At 34.5% G+C, this 23,998-nt stretch overlaps 1 protein-coding gene and 1 long non-coding RNA gene across 3 annotated transcripts; both read left to right on the top strand.

Annotated features, from left to right (window-relative positions):
* Nucleotides 1-4,689: 4,689 nt before the first annotated feature.
* Nucleotides 4,690-6,788, top strand: LOC138335503 (uncharacterized). 2 transcript variants are annotated; one of them, XR_011210292.1, is made up of 3 exons: nt 4,690-5,537; nt 5,846-5,905; nt 6,137-6,788. It is a non-coding gene; the product is annotated as an uncharacterized lncRNA (long non-coding RNA). The 2 variants fall into 2 exon arrangements; XR_011210293.1 differs by having other exon boundaries at nt 4,692-5,142.
* Nucleotides 6,789-13,807: 7,019 nt separating this feature from the next.
* On the top strand, nt 13,808-18,863 carry LOC138335494 (uncharacterized). The gene is made up of 4 exons (XM_069284610.1): nt 13,808-14,007; nt 14,362-14,577; nt 17,327-17,608; nt 17,765-18,863. Exons 1-4 carry the CDS (start codon nt 13,809-13,811, stop codon nt 18,130-18,132), a joined length of 1,065 nt encoding a protein of 354 aa, XP_069140711.1. The 5' UTR covers nt 13,808; the 3' UTR covers nt 18,133-18,863.
* Nucleotides 18,864-23,998: the final 5,135 nt, after the last annotated feature.

The raw sequence follows: 23,998 nt of genomic DNA, 5'->3' as shown, positions 1-23,998 counted from the left end.
AAATTCTCAGGAGTGGGGGGCGATACTGGTTTAGACCTTTGTCTATATAATGTAGATCGGTGGTGTGTGGGCTTGTGTTGCTTGGTTCGCTTCAGTGATATAGCACTATAAAAGGGCATATGCTTTCACACTATACAACGTGCCAGTGACTGAAAACGATCAACGTGGCGGCCACGTAGATAAATTCGTCTCAATTTCAATTTACCACACCAACCACCACAGTTGCGTTTCTGGCCTTTACATAGATTACTGACTGTGGATTGTGGTAACTATCTTCTTTTATGGCAACGTCAATCTACTGTATTCAGTAACCTAGTCCCAATTAATCTGTCAGTATGTCATTGGGTTGTCCTCTACAGCATAAATATGTTTTTATTTGTCTGCTTACAATCTATTATGTCTGCTTCCCATCTCCTTTTATTTTGCTTTACATCATTCTATGTTTATGACACTTTGACTTTGTACCAAATAGTTTAAGATATATCCATTTCATATTTTCAATAAAAATTTGATTCACACTATATTAGTGTATAATTTGTCGATTTTTTTCTTCGCTATGTTAGCCTATATGTACATTACATAAGCCCTGATAGTGTTTTAACCCGACCTACATGTACATGTAAATTAAATTATAGTGTTCATTTTATATGAACATTTCTTAAACTGTAATTCTGTGATATACATGTATACAATAACCTGTGGTTGTTTACATTTTATTTAGATATTCTCTTGTCAATACATATAGATATCTATATATCTGGTAACAAATCATAATACATGTTTACTTCCCGTTAGACTAGGGTCTCTCGTGAGTCAAGGGACGTTTTCGTTTATTCGGAACAAGTTCGACCGTTTGTAAAAGTCATTATTTTATGTATAAATCCTGACGGACCTGCAGTTTATGATACAAACCTGTGAGGGCTTTGTCAAAGCTCGTCTGAAAACAATATAAAATCACCAGGTCCGTCTGTAATTCATGAACGAACAACTAGGTCAAACCAGTCAAACCGCTTAATCGAAAACGGCTAAGGTTCGATGGGAATTCAGAGTATAAATAAATACACGGCTAAATCATAACTACTCTAGTTATAACAGTACTGGTGTTTATATACATGTATACAGAATATTTCAATACTGGTCAGTCCGATTCTAAACCCTGGACATGGTCCTTTTACACACTTATTTTTGCATAGCAATGACCATTTTAGCCGTGGTATTGATATTTCTAATCAACGGTTTGTTACAGACTTACCTGCATATATAAATAATGAACATTCTTTAGCACCTATTTGTCATGAGTCAGCTTAAATTACCATAAATTGATTCAATTCAATTCAATAAACACATGGATATTATTTGAATATTTTTTTCTTCTAAAAATGTATTTACATACCTTTGAACAGCCAACCTCCGAAACTTATATCATCAGCTAAGTTTCTGTGCGAATGTATCTAATATAGGCCACCGATTTGGTCTATAAATGTACTGCGAGACCTTCACCTTCAGCCACACATGTGTGTTCCCATTTCATGACAGCCGTGTCGGGTAGACCGGGAAATGAGGTTTATCTACGTCACCGGAAGTGATATCGGGCTCACAAAAACAATGAAAAAACGCCCGCTTCAAGATGAAAATCGGCTGAAATTATGACATAAAAGCAATGCATCTTCTAAACCTATCGTGCGTCAAAGATAGTGTATTGTTAGAGATTCTATGAAGCTATTAAATATGATCAAACTAGCTCAGATAATGCAAACACCTCGACACAATATTTTTCGACAGCAGGGATATCGGTCACATTTTATTCAATAAAACGTTAAAAGTTGTAAATAAATAAATTTTGCTGTCACAAAACTGTCCCGTTTACTAATATGTACTATATGACTGTTGAAAGAAAATATTTCATTCATTATATCTGCTTGTGGAGAAACATAGACGGTTCTTAATTAGAAATTATGAAAGTGATATCGGTCACACTTAGAACTTTGGGGGTAACGGTCACATCCAAAGTTGCGAAAACTGAATATTACAGCATTGTACATGTAATCGTTATTTACGCATTCATGCAACTCCAATGGATACCCCGTCAAAATACTTTTATTGAATTGATCTTTTAAACCCACCATCAGCAAATGGTTGGCGAGCTATAAAAATAGCCTTCCCCCCATTGGTCGTCATCCGTCCGTCTTTTATTTCTGTTTTTTCTCTGAAAGTACTGGAGGGGTTTCATATGTAGATCCAGTTATGTATAATATATTTCGGAATCAATCCGAAATCGATTTATTTCGATACCTTTACATGTATTTGCCAGAGAGTATTAAGGATCTTTTTCAAATTTCATGTTTAGAAAGTCATCTTTCTTGATTCTAATAGATGGACTTGTTGCTGTGGTTCAAATTCAACATGTGAGCTTCATACATAATGAACCTTTCTGGAATTTTTTAAGTACAACATGTATCTCTCTCTTTACCCTTGTTGTGTATAATGCACCGATTGGAAAACGCGGTAGTCGACAACTTGAAGTTCGTTACCATGTAGACATACAATTATCAAATATCTTGTTCGATATAGACATTTTGATAATCATTTTTAACATAGGATTGTATTTATTAATGCTCATTTTTTGAGACAGATAAGATTACAAAATAATGAATATTTGGCTATCTTGAAATTATTTGACTACCACGGTGCTTTATAGCATTCATATACATATATTTACTTTTTCACTGCAACCCTAATATGTATACTTACCAAGCGCATTTGACATTCAGGGGTGCATGATCTGCTATCCGCTTATTTTTATGTGATGTCATAATTTTTGTGCCATCGATCACAGAAAATGGCTGTTTCGTCCTTGACGATATTGATTTTTTTCTTTATATATACAAATATCTTGGGATGTTATCATATAAGTGTTATCAAATGAAAATATATTCATTAAATTGCATTCAGTTGACAATATGGGGAGTATGAATGCCAACTGGACATCTGTTAATTCAACATGAAGATATTGGACCAACATGTTAAATTGACCGATTTGTAAATCCAATGGTAAACGTCACGATATCTCTTGGCCCTCTTGCATGTTATCAACTAATTTGCTTTTATAATTTGTTTGCATATGATCATTTGTGCTATTGTTGTTAAGTTAAATTCTAAGTACCTTTTCAATCGTTATTGTGTGTTAAGTCTGTGGAGAAATTATTAGTGAACTGACATGTAGAACTGTACTAACGCTATCAGCTAAAACCCCTCAGTGATCCTGTGTATCATGTATTCACGTATTTCTGTAGCTTATAGATCAGTGTGCTTTTCCTTTTGTTTACATCTTTGAGTTTTATGTAGTTTCTTGTATATTGTCACTGCGAAGTTTTTAAATTATAATTACACAGAAACGTACTTCAAAATAGTACAATGGTACTCCATGGAGATGTAATTTGTCTGCTTGGTAAGGGTTGCCTCAGTTCTACTTTGCTTCAGCAAACATTCCACGCAAAGACAATGCAAGAACAAAGGGTGTGTACAAATACATGTATAGACAAAAACGAAACAATATACAGTGTACGAATAACCAAAGTATTCTGCAAAAAAAAAAAAAAAAAAAATAGTTACGATAATTGTTAATGATGTATCATGTATCTCGGTAGTATTTCCTCTTTACCTGAATGATTAGTTAGGGAAAACAACGCTGCAATATTTCAGCAATCTTTACGAAGCGCCAAACCATTTCAAAATCTTTGGATGTGACCGTTACCCTGTGAACGACATCCGTTTTAAAAACAACAAACCACCAACTAGGTTATACAGGTATGTTACTTTTGTAGCGGATAAAAATGAATGATAGCTACTACTTTAAATATAAGGTATTTTATATCAGTAAATAACAATAAAGTTAAAAAAAATACACTTGACATATTTTCGGTGAATAAAATGTGATTAACAGCCACGCTTTGGAAATAAGACGGACGGATGATGAGCAATAGACGAAAAGCGATTTCAATAGCTCGTGAACCAATTGCTGATAGGGGGTTAAAAAGTCGTCTTTCAAGATAAGATAAATTCAATAAAAGTATTTTGGCGTCTTATCCACAGTTTTCGTAACTTTGGATGTGACCGTTACCCATCAAGTTCTAAGTGTGACCGATATCACTTTCATAATTTCTAATTAAGCACCGTATATGATTCTCCACTAGCAGATATAATGAATGAAATATTTTCTTCCAACAGTCATATATTACATATTAGTGTAACGTTTTTAACGGGTGTTACATAACCCCAGGTTCGCTCCTGTCCAGTATCATGGATTTAGTAGATATAATTGACAAACACTTTTGTAAAAGTTCTGGTATATTTATTATGTTAACAAGAATGATATAAGGTTACAATAAAGTACACTGATATGTAATTTTGGAACAGATACTTCAGTAGCTGTTCTGTTATAATATTAGTAGAATGTCGATACGTTAGCTCATCTGATGAGATCGTACTGTACTTGTAATAGTTACGATCATTTATGATAAAAATCTAAATAATAGAGCCAAAATGACTTGTGCTACTAATTTCTGTAGAGGTTGCTTCCCTTGGATCGTATCACATCAACTTGTAAGCATTTCAATTATAAGTTAGAATCATATTCACATTGTTTCCTTTACAACGTATTATATATCGTCTGCTTTTGGGAGTATCCCATAATGCATCACGTCGTTGTGTAGGTAAACCAACGTAAGATGACGTTAACGTAAATAGTAAGTAATGCTCGAATATATAGAACACTAGTATTGAGAAACCAAACAATCTTGGATGCCTACCCATCGTTTAGGTGGAACTGACGACATCCTCTAAGGTAAGGTTGTGAAGTCTGAAGGTTATGACCAGCAGAGTGTGAGTCGAAAATCGAACTGACGTTTTGACGTTTCGGACGGCCTTTTATACTCGCCGCCGAGACCCTATTGACCAATCAGAATCGAGCTTACATGTTGTGACGTCACAATCTAGATTCCGCCAAACTGTAAACAACCGCCGCTCTCTGTCATGGAATTTCGCAGAATAATGGGCTTTCTGATGGTTTAGAGTGCATACAACAATAATACACGAATTAATAACATAATGAAGAATCTAAACATGCTTCGTTTACAGTATAAGGTAAGATAATCGACCTGTAATCGTTTTCAATCGTCTGAATCAAAGTTGATGAATCTCGCCATTTTGAATGGCATGGTCGATCCGCCATGTCAAAGTTGTCGGGAATTTCCGTAATAAATCAAGTATAATATATTTACGTCAGGATATATCTCATGTTTTATAAACATAGATATTATGATTATCTGCTAAAAAGTAGATAATGTAATATTCGTAACATTGCCCCCTCCTTCGTGAAGCATTCGTCCCGAATGACGTAATATTAAATTAGGTTAACTGGAAATTTCCATTAGTTGAGCACGCGCTATGCGTGTCAAGGTTTATTTTCAAAATTCTGCAAAATGGCGTGGTTGAGATTCTCACTTCAGACGAGCAAGCAAGAGACCGTACAAACACAGGTTTATAAAGTTAAAACAGCAATTTAATTAAATTAATGCATTTCATTTGAAGTGAATATTTACATAATTAATATCAATATGTACATAAATGGATAATCATTGTAAAGTAAATATAGCTTTTAAGCTTAATCAAGTATCCAGCCGGATAGACCATTGAGTATTAATGAAACTCCATTTTCATAATTTTAACATATATGAATATTTACAAATCCCTATTCTATATACATATATCAACAATTTGAATAAATATTTTATAATATTTACAACAATATAATAAGTTATAATAACTGGTATTTTCTTCTCGTAAGGTCAGCTATGCAAACTTGAAACATGCCATGAGGATATGTCTAGATGATAAAAATGAAGAAGTAAGTATTACTTACATTATCTTACATTATATACAATTACTCCAAGAATATATTTATGTACTAATTCATGAAATTATATTTCATTTGAAGATTATAACTTATAATTATTTACAAATCTATCTACAATGTAATGACTAATGCATACAAGAACCAATATTCAACTCAATAAATTAATGTCTATAATATTTACAAATGTCACTATTCATATTTCATTTTTGGTTCATCATTCAGATGTCGTCCCCAAAGTTCAGTAGAAGAGATTTAATCTTCGTTTCCACTATCACTTTCAATCCACTCAGTTCATAAAATTCTGCCTCCGTCAATAATTCACGTAGCTGGGGAATGGTGCAGGGAAGATTCCTCCTGGTGATGCTCGGACCATTACGAAGAAAACATAACACAAAGTCAAACATTTTGGCACTTCTATCTAAGAAGTAACAGTCATTACCATGCTCTTGATATGGCTTCATGTTACCAGAAACCATTCCTGCAAGGATCGAAGAAGGATCAACCTTCAGGGTTGTACAACTGGTTTCGAATCTTCGACCACCAACATTTAGGATGCACCGGTTGTCTTGAAACTCCTGGAGCCCTTTAAGCTTAATATCGGTTTTACTGGTTGGCTCATACACAGGTAGAGTAACATTATCTCCAGATGGATTCACAGGAATATACTCTTCCTCATTCACAGTACCCGTTGATGAAATATTTCCACTAGTGAAAACTGAAATTTCCTCAAATTCAGGAGTGATTATGGATGACACAATTGGAGCCTGCTCCTTTTCTGCTGGCAGAGGTAACAATATACTAGGCGTGCAGACACTAATAGAGGGAGATGATGGCGCTGATGAAGAAGATACAGATAAATTGTCAATAGCTTTAAATGATAAATGGCGAATAGGAACACGGGTGTTCTTTGTAGGTTGAGATGATGGCTCAGAACTGACCGGCAGATGCTGAGGAGAGATTGTAGTGGCCGTACTCACAGTTGAAGACAATGACTTCTTAGGACTCTTGGTAGGCAAATCAACAAAGATGGTAGATTTCCTTTTTGGAGTGTGAGGGTGGTGTTGCTGCCTTTCTTAAGCATCTTCTCTGTAGGAAGTGGTATTTCCCTCATGACTGTTTTCACTTTGCCGCTTCTGGCGATTTGAAACCGTCTAAATTCCTCCTGTTCCTCCGGACCATATTGCATGTTGGTGCGTTTTACTGGCGTAATAGGGGCATTGCATCCATGCTTGGAATCAGGCCTGTTCATAAGTCGTTTACATTGCTGGCACACATACGCAAAATTCGAATGTTGCCCTGTCATGTGCTTTTCTACATGGCTTCTTTGTGGTGACTCAAAATGGTCGCATATGCCACATAGGTATCTCTGGACCTGTAATGACAGAATAGCAAGCCAAGGTAAGTATTTTATAGTGGTAAGTATTTCTTGGATATAATAATATCTTGATATGAAAGATATTCAAGAATGTAATAATACTATCTCATTATAACCATTTGGGTTTCTTATCTCCCTTGTATGGTTTGAGTAAGTCATGATGAACCACTTTAACTTTACACTTTGGGCCTTTCTTTATTCTGTATAACACATCATTAATTCTTTGTGTTATTATGTAGGGTCCTTGCCATGGGCAGTGTAATTTCTTCCCTAATCCTTTAAATTGGGGATAATATAACCAGACAGCGTCATTTGGCTCATACAAGTGTTTGTGTATTTTTTTACTGTATTCTTTGAGCATGTTTGCGGCTGAAAGGTTCAGTTTGTTTCTTGCAAAATTGTGTATTGTTTCAATAGATTTTGCAAGTTGATATGCATACTCTGATGCTAATTCATGTGTTTCTGTTAAAGGTTTAACCCGTCCCAGTACGAGATCTATGGGCAAATTGATTTGACGGCCAAAGACCATCTCACAAGGTGAAACACCAGTGGATTCATGGATTGCGGATCGATACGCCATCATTAGAGGGTATATGTGTTCGTCCCAATCTTTCTTATTTTCATCTACAAAAGCTGAGAGCATATTTTCAATGGTTCTATTTGCACGTTCAATCATACCATCAGATTGAGGCCTGTATGGTGTTGTACGTGTTTTCTCTATACCAAGTATATGACACATTTCTTTAAATATTTCACTCTCAAATGCTGGACCTTGGTCTGAGTGTAATTCCATGGGAACACCAAATATTGTAATTACCCTTTCTACTAGTTTTTGGGCAATGGTAATAGCTTTTTGGTTCCTCATTGGAATAGCTTCTACCCATTTGGTAAAATAATCACCAACGACCAAGAGATAAGAATTACCCCTTTTACTTAAAGGTAATGGGCCAAGGACATCTATGGCTAGTCTTTCCATAGGTGCTCCTACATTATATTTTTGCAAAGGTGCTTTTGCTTTCTTATTAGGAGTTTTCCTTGATGCACATTGGTCACATTTCATACACCAATGTTTAACATCCTGTGACATATGATACCAAAAGTATCTGTCACGAACTTTGGATAAAGTCTTTTTGTAACCTAAATGGCCACCTAATATTTTGTTGTGTAGCTCATTGAGTACTAAGCTATGTAATGTCTTTGGGAGAACCATTTGATATTTGGTTTGTACATTGTATGACATCTTCAAATCCATTTATGACAGAGGTTTTCAATAATTGTCTGTAAGACAATAATGTGAATCAAATCTCATCTACAGTAGTATTTGAACATTCTTCATTCTCGAGGCTGTACCTGAGGTAAATAAATTGGATTCTCAGAACCCTTCCATTCCTGGTTTTTTACCAGTTTTCACCCGTGTACAGACAGGACAACAATCAGCTATTGAGTTGGTAACCACATTAACTGGTGTAGTAGTTTCAGTTATATTTGTGTACCTTTCCTCTGCCTTTGTACAGTGTTGACAATTTTCTGATGAACATGGTCGTCTGGAAAGAGCATCTGCATTTCCATGTGATCGACCAGCACGATGTTCAATCTTAAACTGATATGTTGCTAAGAACTCGAACCATCTAGCAATTTGTCCTTCAGGATTTTTGAAATTAATGAGCCAGGTTAGAGCTCCATGGTCAGTTCTAACTTTGAAAAAATGTCCATATAAATAATGATGGAAGTTTTTAATTGAACTAACAATTGCTAGAAGTTCTCGACGAGTAACACAGTAACGTCTTTCAGCAGCACTGAAGACTTTGCTATAGTAACATATGGGTTTCTCTATCCCATTTTGTACTTGTGATAACACAGCGCCCATACCAATATTGGAAGCGTCTGTATCCAGAATGAAGATACCTTGATCTTTCATTGGAAATGATAATACAGGACAATTTGTTAAAGCTCTTTTCAGCTTGTCAAATGCATTTTGACAATCTGCTGTCCAAACATATTTCTGACTCTTTTCTGTGAGTTTGTGCAAAGGTTTTGCAATGTCAGCAAATTTATGAACAAATTTCCTATAATATGAGCATAAGCCAAGGAAACTTCTTACTTCCTTAACATTTGAGGGTGTTGGCCAATTTTTAACTGCCTCTACTTTAGAAGGATCAGTACTAATGCCTTCCTCACTAACAAGATGACCTAAGAAACTGACTTGTTTTTGTAATAGTTTGCACTTCTTTCCACTCATTTTCAGGTTTGCATTACGAAGCCTAGTGAAGACCCTGCCTGAGATTTTGCAAGTGATCAGAAAATGTTTTGGAAAAGATGATTATGTCATCCAGGTAAACCATAATATTTTCCATGACAGTTTTGAAAGAAACTCTTTCCATTAATCTTTCAAAAGTAGCGGGGGGGCATTTACATAGACCAAAAGGCATAGTAATGAATTGCCAAAGTCCTAACCCAGGAACACTAAATGCTGTCTTATCTCTATCTTCAGGTTTTACTTTCACCTGCCAATACCCACTTTTAAGATCTAATGTTGAAAACAATGTAGATCCACCTAGGGCATCTAGAGTAGCATCTATTCTGGGAATAGGGTGACTATCTTTGATAGTAACTTCATTAAGTTTTCTGTAATCTATACAGAATCTTATAGTATTGTCTTTCTTTTTCACTAAGACAATAGGTGAACTCCAGCTACTTTCAGATTTTTCAATAACATTTTTATTAACCATAGACTCTATTTCCTTCTCAACTTGTTCTACTTGAGTTATAGGTATACGTCTTGGTGGTTGTTTGATTGGAGGGTGTGTCCCTGTGTTGATTTTGTGTTCAACTAGACTAGTTAGACCAATGTCATCTGATGAATTGGAAAATGAATCTTTAAATTCATATAAAAGAGATTTCAATGCTTCTTTCTCAGTTTGTTTGAGATTTTCAGAAGACTCTTGAAATAATTGGTAAGATGTTCAGGTAGTTCAATATCATTAGTAGGGTTTTCTTTCCCTATATCTAATTCATTCACACATGCTTCTACGGGGGATATATCAGAAATATGACTTACAACATCCAGTGTAGCCACTACAGAATTTCTGTATAACTTACATTTTTCCTCTTTCATATTTAGGATTCTCAATGGCACTGTCCCCAAACTAGGGTCTACAACAGCTTTTGCTAACAACACCTGGTGCTTCATCACCATATTGGATGTTGGTTCCACAATTGCCATTTCGTCTCTAAATATGGGGTCAATAATTTTCCCCAAAATAATAGTTTCGCTATTTGGAGGTAATTCTATATCCTCATCTATAGCAACTCTGCTACACGCAGGTTCAATTTCATTTTGAAATCGTAAACATTGAACATTTCTTCCCTTAACTGATAAACAGTTTTTATTCAAGAGAATATCTACTGAATGTTTGGTCATAAAATCTAGACCTAATATTCCATTCAGTTTAATGTCAGCAATGAGAAAATCATGCTTTAGTTGTTGACCACTTAGATCTATGTCTAAACAACATTTTCCAATAAAGGGTTTTCTTCTCCCCTGTTGCAGTAACCATATTTAATGATATTGGCTGTACTGCTATGGTTTTGTTTGGATCTAACTTTTCTAGATACTCTTTACTGAGAATAGTGACTGAGGCACCAGTATCTACAAGTAAAGGTAATCTGTATGTTCCAATTTTAATAGGAACAAACAACCCATCTTTACTATTACTTAAACTGCCTATAGTTATGTTATCGGGTCTTTCCTGAAATGACACTGACTTCTGACCCTCGAACTCAGCCTTTAAAAGTTTCCCTGACCATTTTGATCAGTGGATTGACTAGTGCTAGAGTATGTAGGATCTATTTTGTCATTTGTATGGGAATTAGTAGAGAGTTGTCTCCCTTGTCTCTGGTTCGTAAATCCATGAGACTGCCCAGATTGACTAAAAGGTTGGTTTCTCAAATTGCTATGCTGACCACCTTGTCTGTTCTGGTTATTTGAATAATGTGGTTTACCATGGGGTGGATTACCTCCCCTTGACTGATGTCTAAAAGATTGATTTTGAGATTGATGGAATGGATTTTGGTTTATTTGATTACCATTTCCATTCCATACACTTCTCTGTCGGCTCTGACTTTGAGGATTTCTCTCATTGTTTTGACCCAAACTAGTGATAAGATGTTTGGTAGTTCTCTTTCCAGAGAAAGTATACTTCTTGTCAGTGCACCTACACTTACGTGTTCACCTTCAGTTTCATATATACTGAGGTGGAGACTGGGTTTGTGTTTGATAGATAGGTTTTTGGTTTGTATGAACAGATTTTCCCCTTTGCTTATCAGCTAGTCTATGTGCTTCAAGCCTTACAGCATGGGTTTCTGCTTCATTGATATTTTTAGGCCTAAGCTCTCTTATCCTCAGTCTTATATCAGAATCTGGGATAGAATCAATGAAATGATCCAATGCAAGAACATTCGTAAGTGACGAATCTGCAGTTGGATATGCTTGTCTAGTTAACTTTCTAATAGATTGAGCTAACTCAGATAGAGTTTCATCTCTACCTCTAGTTCTAGTTTGGAGTCTTGCTCTGAACATTTCAGAACGTTCAATAGACCCATATCTGATGTTTAAAATATTCACCAGAGAATCAAAGTCTTGTCGCTCAAGGGGACTTAACTCTGTAAGAATGGCTCTAGCATTGCCACCTAGACAACCTGCTAAATACAGGGATTTTTCTCTATAGTCCCAATTGTTAATATCAGCAATGATTTCAAATTGGGAGAGATATTCTTCAAAATCTTCATTCCCATCATAGTGTTGGGGTTTTAATTTTGTATATGATTTACCAACATTTATATGTTCATGTGGGGGTTCATGTCTATGTATGAGCCTTGATGCTGTGTGGTTTTCATTTCTATTAGAACTATTATAATAAGGAGTACTGTGGTTCACATGACTTCTCAAACCAGATCTACTTTCCTCATTTATACTAGCTCTTTGATTACCAATTCTGGTTTCAATATGATTGATATGATCTTTCATAAACTTCGACTCTTCAGAAAGAACATTTAACTTTTCACTAATAAGATTGATTGCTCTTAATACCTCATTATTTGTATTTTCAGAGGAAGAATTCATTACTGGTGTCTGATTATTCGAGCATTGAGAATTATGAGAAGAATCAAGTTGATCAATGATACGAAATCTGGGAGAGCAAGACCTCGGCCTATTCTGGATAATAACTTCACCTGATTCATCCATTGTTTACATTAAAATTACCAAAAATATTTGAATGTTTGTTCTATATATCTTATCCTGCCGACGACGCCAATGTAACGTTTTTAACGGGTGTTACATAACCCCAGGTTCGCTCCCTGTCCAGTATCGTGGATTTATTAGATATAATTGGCAAACACTTTTGTAAAAGTTCTGGTATATTTATTATGTTAACAAGAATTATATAAGGTTACAATAAAGTACATTGGTATGTAATTTTGGAACAGATACTTCAGTAGCTGTTCTGTTATAATATTAGTAAAAATGTCGATACGTTAGCTCATATGATGAGATCGTACTGTATTTGTAATAGTTACGATCGTTTATGATAAAAATCTAAATAATAGAGCCAAAATGACTTGTGCTACTAATTTCTGTAGAGGTTGCTTCCCTTGGATCGTATCACATCAACTTGTAAGCATTTAATTATAAGTTAGAATCATATTCACATTGTTTCCTTTACAACGTATATCGTCTGCTTTTGGGAGTATCCCATAATGCATCACGTCGTTGTGTAGGTAAACCAACGTAAGATGACGTTAACGTAAATAGTAAGTAATGCTCGAATATATAGAACACTAGTATTGAGAAACCAAACAAACTTGGATGCCTACCCATCGTTTAGGTGTAACTGACGACATCCTCTAAGGTAAGGTTGTGGAGTCTGAAGGTATTGTGACCAGCAGAGTGTGAGTCGAAAATCGAACTGACGTTTTGACGTTTCGGACGGCCTTTTATACTCGCCGCCGAGACCCTATTGACCAATCAGAATCGAGCTTACATGTTGTGACGTCACAATCTAGATTCCGCCAAACTGTAAACAACCGCCGCTCTCTGTCATGGAATTTCGCAGAATAATGGGCTTTCTGATGGTTTAGAGTGCATACAACAATAATACACGAATTAATAACATAATGAAGAATCTAAACATGCTTCGTTTACAGTATAAGGTAAGATAATCGACCTGTAATCGTTTTCAATCGTCTGAATCAAAGTTGATGAATCTCGCCATTTTGAATGGCATGGTCGATCCGCCATGTCAAAGTTGTCGGGAATTTCCGTTATAAATCAAGTATAATATATTTACGTCAGGATATATCTCATGTTTTATAAACATAGATATTATGATTATCTGCTAAAAAGTAGATAATGTAATATTCGTAACATGAATCGCAAAGAACACATATTTAAGATAAAAAAAAGACGTTAGCAGGTTCTTCTCTCAATTTACAATTCTCCTTTTCCGTAACAGACCAACCATGTGGATTGGACTTCATCACAACGCGGATGATTCTCTGCGATGGGCCGGATGTGACGAATATACGTCCAAGGCGACCTACGCACCCGTGGCGAATGAGGTGGGAACCGGCTGTTTCTTATTAGACATCCGTCGTATGTTTTACAATAGAGAAGCATGTCAGGAATCAAAACAGTTCCTATGCCAAGCAAACGGCATTGGTAGGTACTCCTTAGGCTGCAAGAAATCATAACAATTTTGGGTTTGTTGTTTACGATATTGTTAAGATTTGCTAGTTTGTTTTTTTATCTGAAAAGTAAAACTGCACAATAAGTTCAACGTTGAATTTCTCAACAATCATCATACTTTTCGTCCAATATTGTCTGTCTTGATGACAATAATACTAAAATTCAAAATCGAAATTGTAGAGTGAAGTGGTTCTTGTGTTTTCAGAGCGTCTTCGAATACGATTTTAAAATGTGTTTTGATATATATGGCTGTGCTATTTAACAATAATAAACGGTCTAACTTTGTGCAGCTTAAGACGTCGTTACATTATATTATGCTCATTTCAGATGTTGATTCATGCTTTACTCTGACCGATGACGTACCGGATATGACGTACATAACTCAGGCGACGTACAGACGTAAGCCCGAGCCTAGTGATTGTTTTGATCTCTGCACTGACGAGTGTCTGGGGTTCAAACATGACACCAATGCACATAAATGTTCCATGATGCTCCGAGGAATTGGCGGGAAAAGTGGTCTAAAGGGCATGATGTATCTGAAAGGTAATGTTATTGACTGTTATCGCCATGGTAACAAATGATTAAATCAAAGATATAAAACTAAATTAAACCTCAATGTATTCAAACTATAATAGGGTTGTGTGTTTATATGACTATACACTATATATATATATATATATATATGATAAATTTAAAGAAAAATCCTTACGGACGAAATCTATAAGAAATAAAAACAATAACGACTGACTAGTGAGCGCTTTCGCCCCATTCAAGGGAGCTCTTCAGAGTCTGAAGAGCTCCCTTGAATGGGGCGAAAGCGCTCACTAGTCAGTCGTTATTGTTTTTATTTCTTATATATATAAAGTAAAAAAGAACAATGTCCATGTGATGGTTTCCATATACATAAAAAAAAACACAACTATAAAACAGTTTTTTCTCCCTAGCGCTTCCTCGGCTCATGCTGGTCTTCAGGGGTTTGAATTCTTTTATTTGTAAAACATGACGTCATAGTACAATGACGTCATAGTAAGATTACGTCATGACATGGTACATAAAGATATTGTGAATGGTTCTGGAAGAAAATAACAAAAACATGAGGACGAAATAAATAGAGAATACACGGTTAGTATCTTACAATACAAGGTTTATTTTGGTGCGAGACTTAGGAAAGCCGAGATGACGAGGCTTTGCCGAGTCATCTCGGCTTTCCGTATCGAGCACCAAAATAAACCTTGTATTGTAAGATACTAACCGTGTATTCTGTTTATCCTGCAACCATTATGGCATTCAAAACGAAATCAAATTGACAGTTCCATACTTTGTTTCGCTCGAAGCGAGACGATTCTTTGATGCGGAGGTAAAGATTCATTCACTTAACCGAATGAGCGTGCACTCCTTTTTACTGCCGTGAGAAATAAATAAGCGCATTCACAAACAGTCACCGTAATTCTATTCAGTGTGATATATCACTGAAAGGAAATGAAAATACTCAAATAACAATAAATACCCATTAAAGAATTACTTAACAATACATACCTTTGTCATGAGCCAAGAAAAAGACGGCACCGCCATACGAGATTTTCGATATCGTAAAAATGACGTCATTTCGGTGAATGTGACGTCACGTTTTAGCGGGACTGAATGACGTTTCATTCACCGGAAGGTTCAAGTTCTGGGTCAAGTTAGAAAAAGTGCCGTCAGATATGGAACAAATTCACGTGATCGTATTGACGGATAAAGCATATCGTATTGACGGATAAAGCACAAGTTTATCCGGCAGTAGTTATCGGTCAGTATGTGGGACAGTTGCAGGATAAAAACTAATATGAAGTTCCTTTGTCCCGTTCTGAATTTAGCACAGGTTTCATAAGTTGAATGAAATACATTTCTTTATTTTCTCTTTTTAAAAGATCTGAATTGGACATTTGATATATTGGTAAAATAAAAAAATTATCATTAGCACACATATGACAATGTTCGTTTACTGTTAAATATATGAGATGGTCTGTTTTGGTTTGTTGTCGGTGTAATGTAACTCTCTTTCTCAATTCCATTCCTGTGTGACCAATATAAAAATCTGAGCATTTGCTACAAATAAGTGCGTATATGACATTTTTGGATGTACAATTCATATTAGTTTTAATTTTGAAATTAAAACCATTTTTGAATGTATAATTTTTACACTTTATAATAATATCACATGTTTTGCAACGCTTTTGCATACATTTAGTGACAGAAGTATCTTGCATTTTCGAATCAAATTTTGACGCACATAAAATACGTTTAAGGTTTTTAGGCTGACGCTTGCAATTTATTATTTTCTGGTTAGATAAAATCAATTTCATTCTGTCGCTATTTTTCATGTAATCTTCACAACCTTTTACAATTGGAAAAATATTGTAGTTGTTTGGATTAAAAGTACTGACAAAAGGTATTATATTGCTTTTGTATATCACTTTATTCGGTTTCCTTAAATGAATAGGTCCTTCTTTTTTTGCTCTTTCAACTCCATAATCTATAACTTCTTGTGGATAATGCTGTTTGCGCAGATAAAAGATTAAATTATCTAAGCGTTTAGCTAAAATAGTTTTATCACTTACGAATGTGATTAGACGGGACGCTAAATTAAAGGGGATATTTAGCTTTACATGCCTAGCATGATTTGAATAAAAATCAAGATAGTTATGCGAATCCGTCGGCTTACAATACAAGTCAGTAGTGATTTCACCATTTTTAATATGTACAGATATATCCAAAAACGGTAGTTTTACTGTACTAGAATCCATTGTGTACTGTATATCAGGATGTAGCTTATTAAGTTCTTGAAATAATGTATTTACATATTTATCTGATTGCCAGATTATAAAACAATCGTCTAAAAATCTGGTGAAATTCCTTCTTAAATAATCAGCTTGTTCATTGTCTATTTTCCCGAACCATTCACAATATCTTTATGTACCATGTCATGACGTAATCTTACTATGACGTCATTGTACTATGACGTCATGTTTTACAAATAAAAGAATTCAAACCCCTGAAGACCGGCATGAGCCGAGAAAGCGCTAGGGAGGAAAAAACTGTTTTATAGTTATATATATATATATATATAGTGTACATGTTTGCAGAGGGTAGCTTCATGTTATGTATAAAAAAACAATGGTTATATTTATGTGTGTAGTTAAATATGATTATTTATCAATTTATTTACAGATATAATAAAAGTGTCATTCTCTCTGTCAACTGCTCATATTTAAATTGATATTAACCTTTAGGTCAATATTATTGTTCTAAGGTTTACTGAAACTCGATGACCATGAAAATGTCAGCGCGTCCTACCTTCCTGCTGACGTTTGCTCTGAGTATATACCAGCGATCACGAGCTCTTCGTCAGAGGAAATTGTGATGACGAGTACGTTTGACGTATCCTCATCGTGCTGGCAGGAGAGTTCCGAGGATGAGACATCAGGACTTCAGACGTCTTCTTTGGACATTGTGGACTCGACTCTTTCTGTAACACCGCAGTTGTTAACTATTGATGTGGGGATCAAAACTTCCCCTTCAGTGCCTGGTCCAGGTAAATAATGTTAGTCAAATATAAAAAGAATACATGGAATGAAGCCATTTTCGAAGAAAAAGGGAATCATTTTAGCCCCCAAAACGCACGTTTTTGTGAAACAGCAACTAAAAGTATCTGTTTAATAAATATTATTGTTTCATTTCATAAATACAGGTATGTGTTCTACGTCATCGGTTTATGAGTCTACGTACACTTCACCGGTCTGTTACTGTCCTTGTGAAGATGTCACAAACACAACTATAACACCGAAACAACTCGAATCTAAAATCAACGAGATCAAGCAGACATTGACAGTGAGTAAGAAAGATTTATCGTCGTATAAAAGGAAGCTTGTGAGTACCCCGGATCACCGTGCGTCTGCGCAGAGCATCGGGTATATTGGTGCGGCAATCATGTGTTCTATCGCCGCCATAATGGTTGTAATGGATCTCCCCAGACTGGGAGGGGACTTCCGGCGCTTCATCAGATCTTTGTCATCCACACGTGTCCAGAACTGTGATTCTGATCCGATATCTACATAAAACTTATCATCGCCGCCATTTTGTCTAGAGACACTATTTTTTTGTGTGTCAATCACGATACAGAAGATTCTTATTGATCGTTACGATTCTTTGTGAGCAAATAACACATCACAAATTAATCAATTATTCTAGAAGAATTTTTGTCACGATAATAAAGTTTACACTTAATTGATACGAGTTGCACAAAAGATAATAACACTTTCATAAAAAAAACCAATTCGTTTGTTTTAGAATGCTTTCTGCTTTCTGTATATATACACACAACTTTGTTAAATTGTCTAGTGCTAACTTGCAATAATCCTTTACATTAAAATATTTGAAATGATTCCAGATATTAAAAAAGATACAGATGATATCCATTTTGTTAGTAATCAGGCCTCTCTCAAGGTTCACAAGCTATGTAACATTACACACATAATGTAATCTATATGTTTTACGTGTCATATTCAGCAAAATATACATAAATGTTGTCATATACTAATGCAGATATGTTTACAGGGATACATTAGTGGATACATTGGGAACTGTTATAAAACAGACACATTGTAAAGAAGAGTGAATAAATATTGAAATGACAATAAAACGCAGTATGTTTACAATGAAAATATTAAAACAAAACCAATGGATAAATTAATCACACTGATTTTCTGTTTGAAGGCCGATAAGTCAGGTCTAGTTTGAATATGATTGAGTTTGAAATTATAATTCGACAAATAAAATTTTCCTGTTAAGTCAAGATACTTTTGTGTTTTGTTAAACAAATAAATCACGAATGAAAACAAAAACTATTATAATTACGTGATCATCCCACGGGATTCATTTTTATTGTTAATTCCATACCTTTACAGTCAGCTTTCGTTTGTATTGCGATTCAATGATTTACCCATTTTTTATTTTTGACTTACAATGTTTTATTAAAGCCATAGTTTAATTCTATTTATGACATAGTGTCTGGTTTGACTGAAAGAAAACAAAATGTTGAAAACATATGTTTTATGGAAAATGCATTAAAATTCAATTAAGCAGTAAAACTTGTTTTCAATGCAAAAGTTTAGTAATAATCAGACGAACCTTAAAAATCAAGTCTTTCAAAAGCTTACATATTATGAACACAGCGTTTATCGTAGTCTTTATTACGTAACAAACGAGTCCGTCAAAAGGTTAAAGTATTCCTAACGTTCCAGGTAAACCACATAACAGAAGTAGGAACTATTTTGAATGATGCAATAGTAAGATTGTATGGATTTCTCTAGCTGCAATATTGTAGCTATCCAGTTGATTTAAATTGCAATTACACAGATTGAATCAATATCATAACCAAGGTATCCATGTCTTTTATCCATAAATATACAAAAACTGTAAGTAAAATGTCCTCAGGAGCACCGATAGCACTGTATTGATGACGTCCAGTACGTATTTTCCTAGTCATTACTGTGATTAGTCTCTCCAGGATGTTTACCAGCTTTTTATGTTCATGTGTTTCTCCATTCCAGATTTGCTCAGTGTTTATTTTATCATTGCTAAAACAACAAATCGTCTTCGACACACGATGTCTGGAGGGTAAAACACCTGGAAATAAACGTTTTGCAGTTACAAACCGTAATGTTGGTGTGTTTTACTGTCCTTTAAACCACACTTCCTATTACACAATGTTTCGGAGTACAACACCAGGGGTCCCTTCCTTGTTGATAATGTTTTTGGTAGAATTACCGGAAGTCGTGGTGTAGACTGTTTAGATAAGTCTCCATGGCGATACACGTGATTGATACAGTCCAATGAACGGTATCGATCCGTTGGTTTTATATCCTTTTTGTCTAACGATATTGAAAGTCGTTCATTGCTATTTGGTGTATTTTTTATAACAGCTCTGCCCTGACAAATATCGGAGAAAATGTAACCCATCTCAGCTAGTGTGATATTGTATATCCTATGATGACTAACAGACACCAGAAAATAAAATTCCCGTACGTTTAACTATAACACAGAAGTAAAAGCTACATTACAAATCGCCCACTTAGTATCATTATCAGACGGATTTAATCAAAATTTTCTAACAATGCTAAGTTGCGGGTAAAGTCCGGATTGAATTCCTTCCTGTCCCATTTGAGAATGTTATCTCTGACACCATACAAACAGTCACAAAGCTGTCTATTCTGGTGTCATTGAGAAATCTAGAAACACTTTCAGTATCATATCTAATCAATACAATAGCCATTGTGTAAGCCGTCGGAAATAATTTCCATCATGATTTATGGAATTATATTTATCTGAGTGGCAAATAGTCCACGTATCTATGTTTATGAAAGTGTCTTTCTTTTTCTAAACACAGCTATTCACATTGTCTGATTATTGAGTTTCTGTTGTTGAAGGATGCAAAAGATCAATTGTATTTATTCCTAAATGCAACCTTCAATTTCAACCTTCATATTTGATTTCTCACGGGTAGCGAGTGAGATGGTTTCGATTTAAAACCATTGATGCGTATGTGTAAAAACGCTTTGTGATATACTGGAATGAATTCACAAATGTTTAGTTAATATCCCACCCGTAACATTTCATAATAAACCTGTTTATAATGACATAAATAATAAATTAGTATAATCCCTATTCAAAACAAAAATAATAAAAATAGAATCGTCATATATGGCACGATAACATTACATTTGACCTGACCTTGGTTATTTAAATAGATATTAAACGTGCCTGAATGGTCTGTGCTACTGTCCCGACAACAGATTTTAATACATCAAAGAAATAAGCCTTTGGAAATGAGAGTCGACAGTCAGCACAATGATGTCCGAAAAAAAAGGCAGACCATTCGACTCTCGTGTTATGGGAGTGATTAGTGGTCAATAATACATTTATTTTATTCAATTATACCAAAGCTTTGATGTCTTCCTGAGAATTAACTGTCCGCAAATATAAAGTGTAAGCTTACATGTAGGTTGATTCAATGATTTATTCACTTTTGATATTTGAATAAAAAAATTTTTAACAAAGTTTAAATTTATTTATGAAACAATGTCTGGTTTTACTGAAAACCGACAAAATGTTGATATATATACAGTAAATACAAAGTATAGGTTGATATTTTACCAGATATGTGTTCTCCAGAGAGAGAATAAGTCATTACAATATTTTTCTTTGTTCTTAACTTTAGAGCACAAAGCCATAATTAGGTACAAGGAAACAAAACAAGCTATGTTCAGGGCATTTTATTTCATATACATTTCCTCCTATGTAAGTCATTTATTTATTTTTTTTTCTTGGGAAATGAAATGAAAATGACTTAACTGTCATACACACTGTATATCAACAGGTGATTTATCAATACTAGACCAAACGGATAAATAAAAATTTATCTACAGTACGCCTGATACCCAGTGACTTCGCCTTGTTATATTTGTGCATACACTGTATTTCACTCTGAAATATAATACTGAACGATTTCAATAGCTGTGCTAATATATGAAAAAGAAAAAAAAACTAATTTAAGACATTTTTCATCCATAAGTACAACATCCAATATTTTGAAGACTTTCAGCCTCAGAATGGACTTTAAACATTACCGGTCTATGATAATCATTGACTTATGACGACACCTCATTATCTATTGATGTTTGATGTTATTTTGAATATATATGTAAGTCGCAACTACTCATATGATATGAAGGGGAATAACTCTATCGAGCTTCACATACAGCTCTATGTGGTCTCTTCTGATGTGTGTCCATATTTGGTATGTATACCGATTTCGTACGTTGATAAATATCACATTTTTGGTATCATAAACAATAATTTACATTTGACTTATGATGTTATCATCAATTTAATTCATCAAACCAAGAGAATTAACAGTTTTTGAAACTGGGTAAATACAGAAGTTTATTTAGAAGACATAATAATTTTTAATTTAACAAATCATTTTGCCAACTAAACCATGTAGGAGACAAACAAATCAACAGTGTACTGAAATAATTAACTTGTATGGCTTGTAAAGGCTTTAGTCATTGGGTTATATTTGATTACATAGTTATCTGCCTACCTACTCTTTATTGTATGATAGCAATAGGTCTTTATATACATGCGTATTTATATAATATTTTCAAGTTTTACTGACATCTGAAAGTGCAATTTATATTATAAAATTACCTAATTCAGTAAAATTTAGGTTTTACCAATTGCTCTGGAATATAACATAATTTACTATTGTATGGGGAAATTGCCTTATGGCTAATCCATCACGAAAGAATTAATCAGACTTCGAGATAGTCATCTACCGTTAGTTCTTATTAACTATTTATCTGAGTTTTCAGAGGATTTTGACCTAAAATGAAACGCGATATATTCATATAGTATATTACGACTGCTAACTGCTTTTAAATGTATGGCATATGACAAGATAATTACTTTTGTAATTTTGTGTTCCCTCGTCTCAGTTACATGAGTGTTGATTAAAACGCATGTCTCGCGGTGGTAATGAAATCTATAAACTATTTGTACAACTTTAGCTATTATATTCCCAGCACCCACGTCTATAACTTTAGATGTCACTTTTATAATATATCCATTTTAATGTATATTCACAATCTATTTCAATGCCATGTTTGTTTTTGTTAAAATGTCTTCAGATTGCAGTCTACCTAAACAATCGAAATCATCCTACCCACAACAGTTCGGTCGAACCCATGTCTTCCTATTTTTAATTTCAACATTTAAAGACTTGACAACCGTAAATAAAACAAACAAGCTTTCCTACATGATGATAGATTTGTTCAAATAATGAAATAATGATTCATCCATGGCACGTATTTCCATAATCGCCATGTTAATTCAAACTTGAATATATACTGATAAAATACATAACCAGAGAGCTTCATATGATATGCTCTTGACTTTCATTTCCAGATTCTGTCTAGATCATGTTTACCTGTTCAATGCGTTAAACCACAACCTTTGCCAATAGAGACGGACCCGTATGTTTAATATTTATTATATAAACCCCACCCACCACTCAAAACCAATCCAGCATCAGAGAGTCATACAAATGACCAAGGTATCTCTGTAAAGAGAAATGTTCATTGTCCATCCTGTAGAACACGCCAAAGTTGTTAGAGACGAAGATTGTTGATAATAAGATGATACAAAATGAAATAAATCAGACAACTTGCCTAAAGGTATGAATATCACGGTATACAAGAGGAAATAAAATGATTTAAGATTTTGAAAGAAATAACTAGCATCCATATTTCCAACGTACGCTATCAAAGATCATGCATTTAGAATAACCTTTCAAAATATATGAACCTAACAATATACAAAATAATAGCTTTAATACTTAATGTGTTTATCTGGTAATTCTTGAATAGAAAATGCTATTAAGAGAAGGAAAATGTACATGACACATATAAATATTTGATGTCTGACATATGTTTACATTGCTATTTATTAATAATACCTTCATGCTGCTCTATTGAATTTAAATATCTATATCCAAACAACCGAGTTTTATTGCCTTGAGAAAATCCCATTGCGCGTAAGTATGCCACATGTTTCAATACACAACTTCGTACACTTACAGGCTGTATTTGTGAAATGACTTATCTGCCTAGTCTATAAGATGGTAATATTACGACACACGACATTCAGTACCGTGTCAATATAAACCGATGGGGTAGACATTGTGTCATATCCAACACATATGGGAACCAGAAGTTTTCACACTCAGCTTTTCTTTGTAAACGTTTCTAAAGAAAATCGTTTAATCTCTAAATATTGACTTTGCTGTACAGCATTAAACTTTCTGATTTACTTCCCCAATGATAATAATAGATCGCGCATGATTAATTTTACACTTTGACAGGTT

Source organism: Argopecten irradians, chromosome 1 (genome assembly GCF_041381155.1).
Source record: "Argopecten irradians isolate NY chromosome 1, Ai_NY, whole genome shotgun sequence".
Taxonomy (NCBI): Eukaryota; Metazoa; Mollusca; class Bivalvia; order Pectinida; family Pectinidae; genus Argopecten; species Argopecten irradians.
Note: the sequence above shows the minus strand (reverse complement) of the source record. Positions and strands in the feature narration are given on the sequence as shown.

Bases quoted from the DNA above. Each gene is read 5' to 3' on its own strand.
- LOC138335494 (XM_069284610.1), top strand. From the start codon at position 13,809: ATGTGGATTGGACTTCATCACAACGCGGATGATTCTCTGCGATGGGCC. The intron at 14,008-14,361 runs GTAGGTACTCCT...TGCTCATTTCAG, and splicing joins ATGCCAAGCAAACGGCATTG to ATGTTGATTCATGCTTTACT. The intron at 17,609-17,764 runs GTAAATAATGTT...TCATAAATACAG, and splicing joins CCCTTCAGTGCCTGGTCCAG to GTATGTGTTCTACGTCATCG.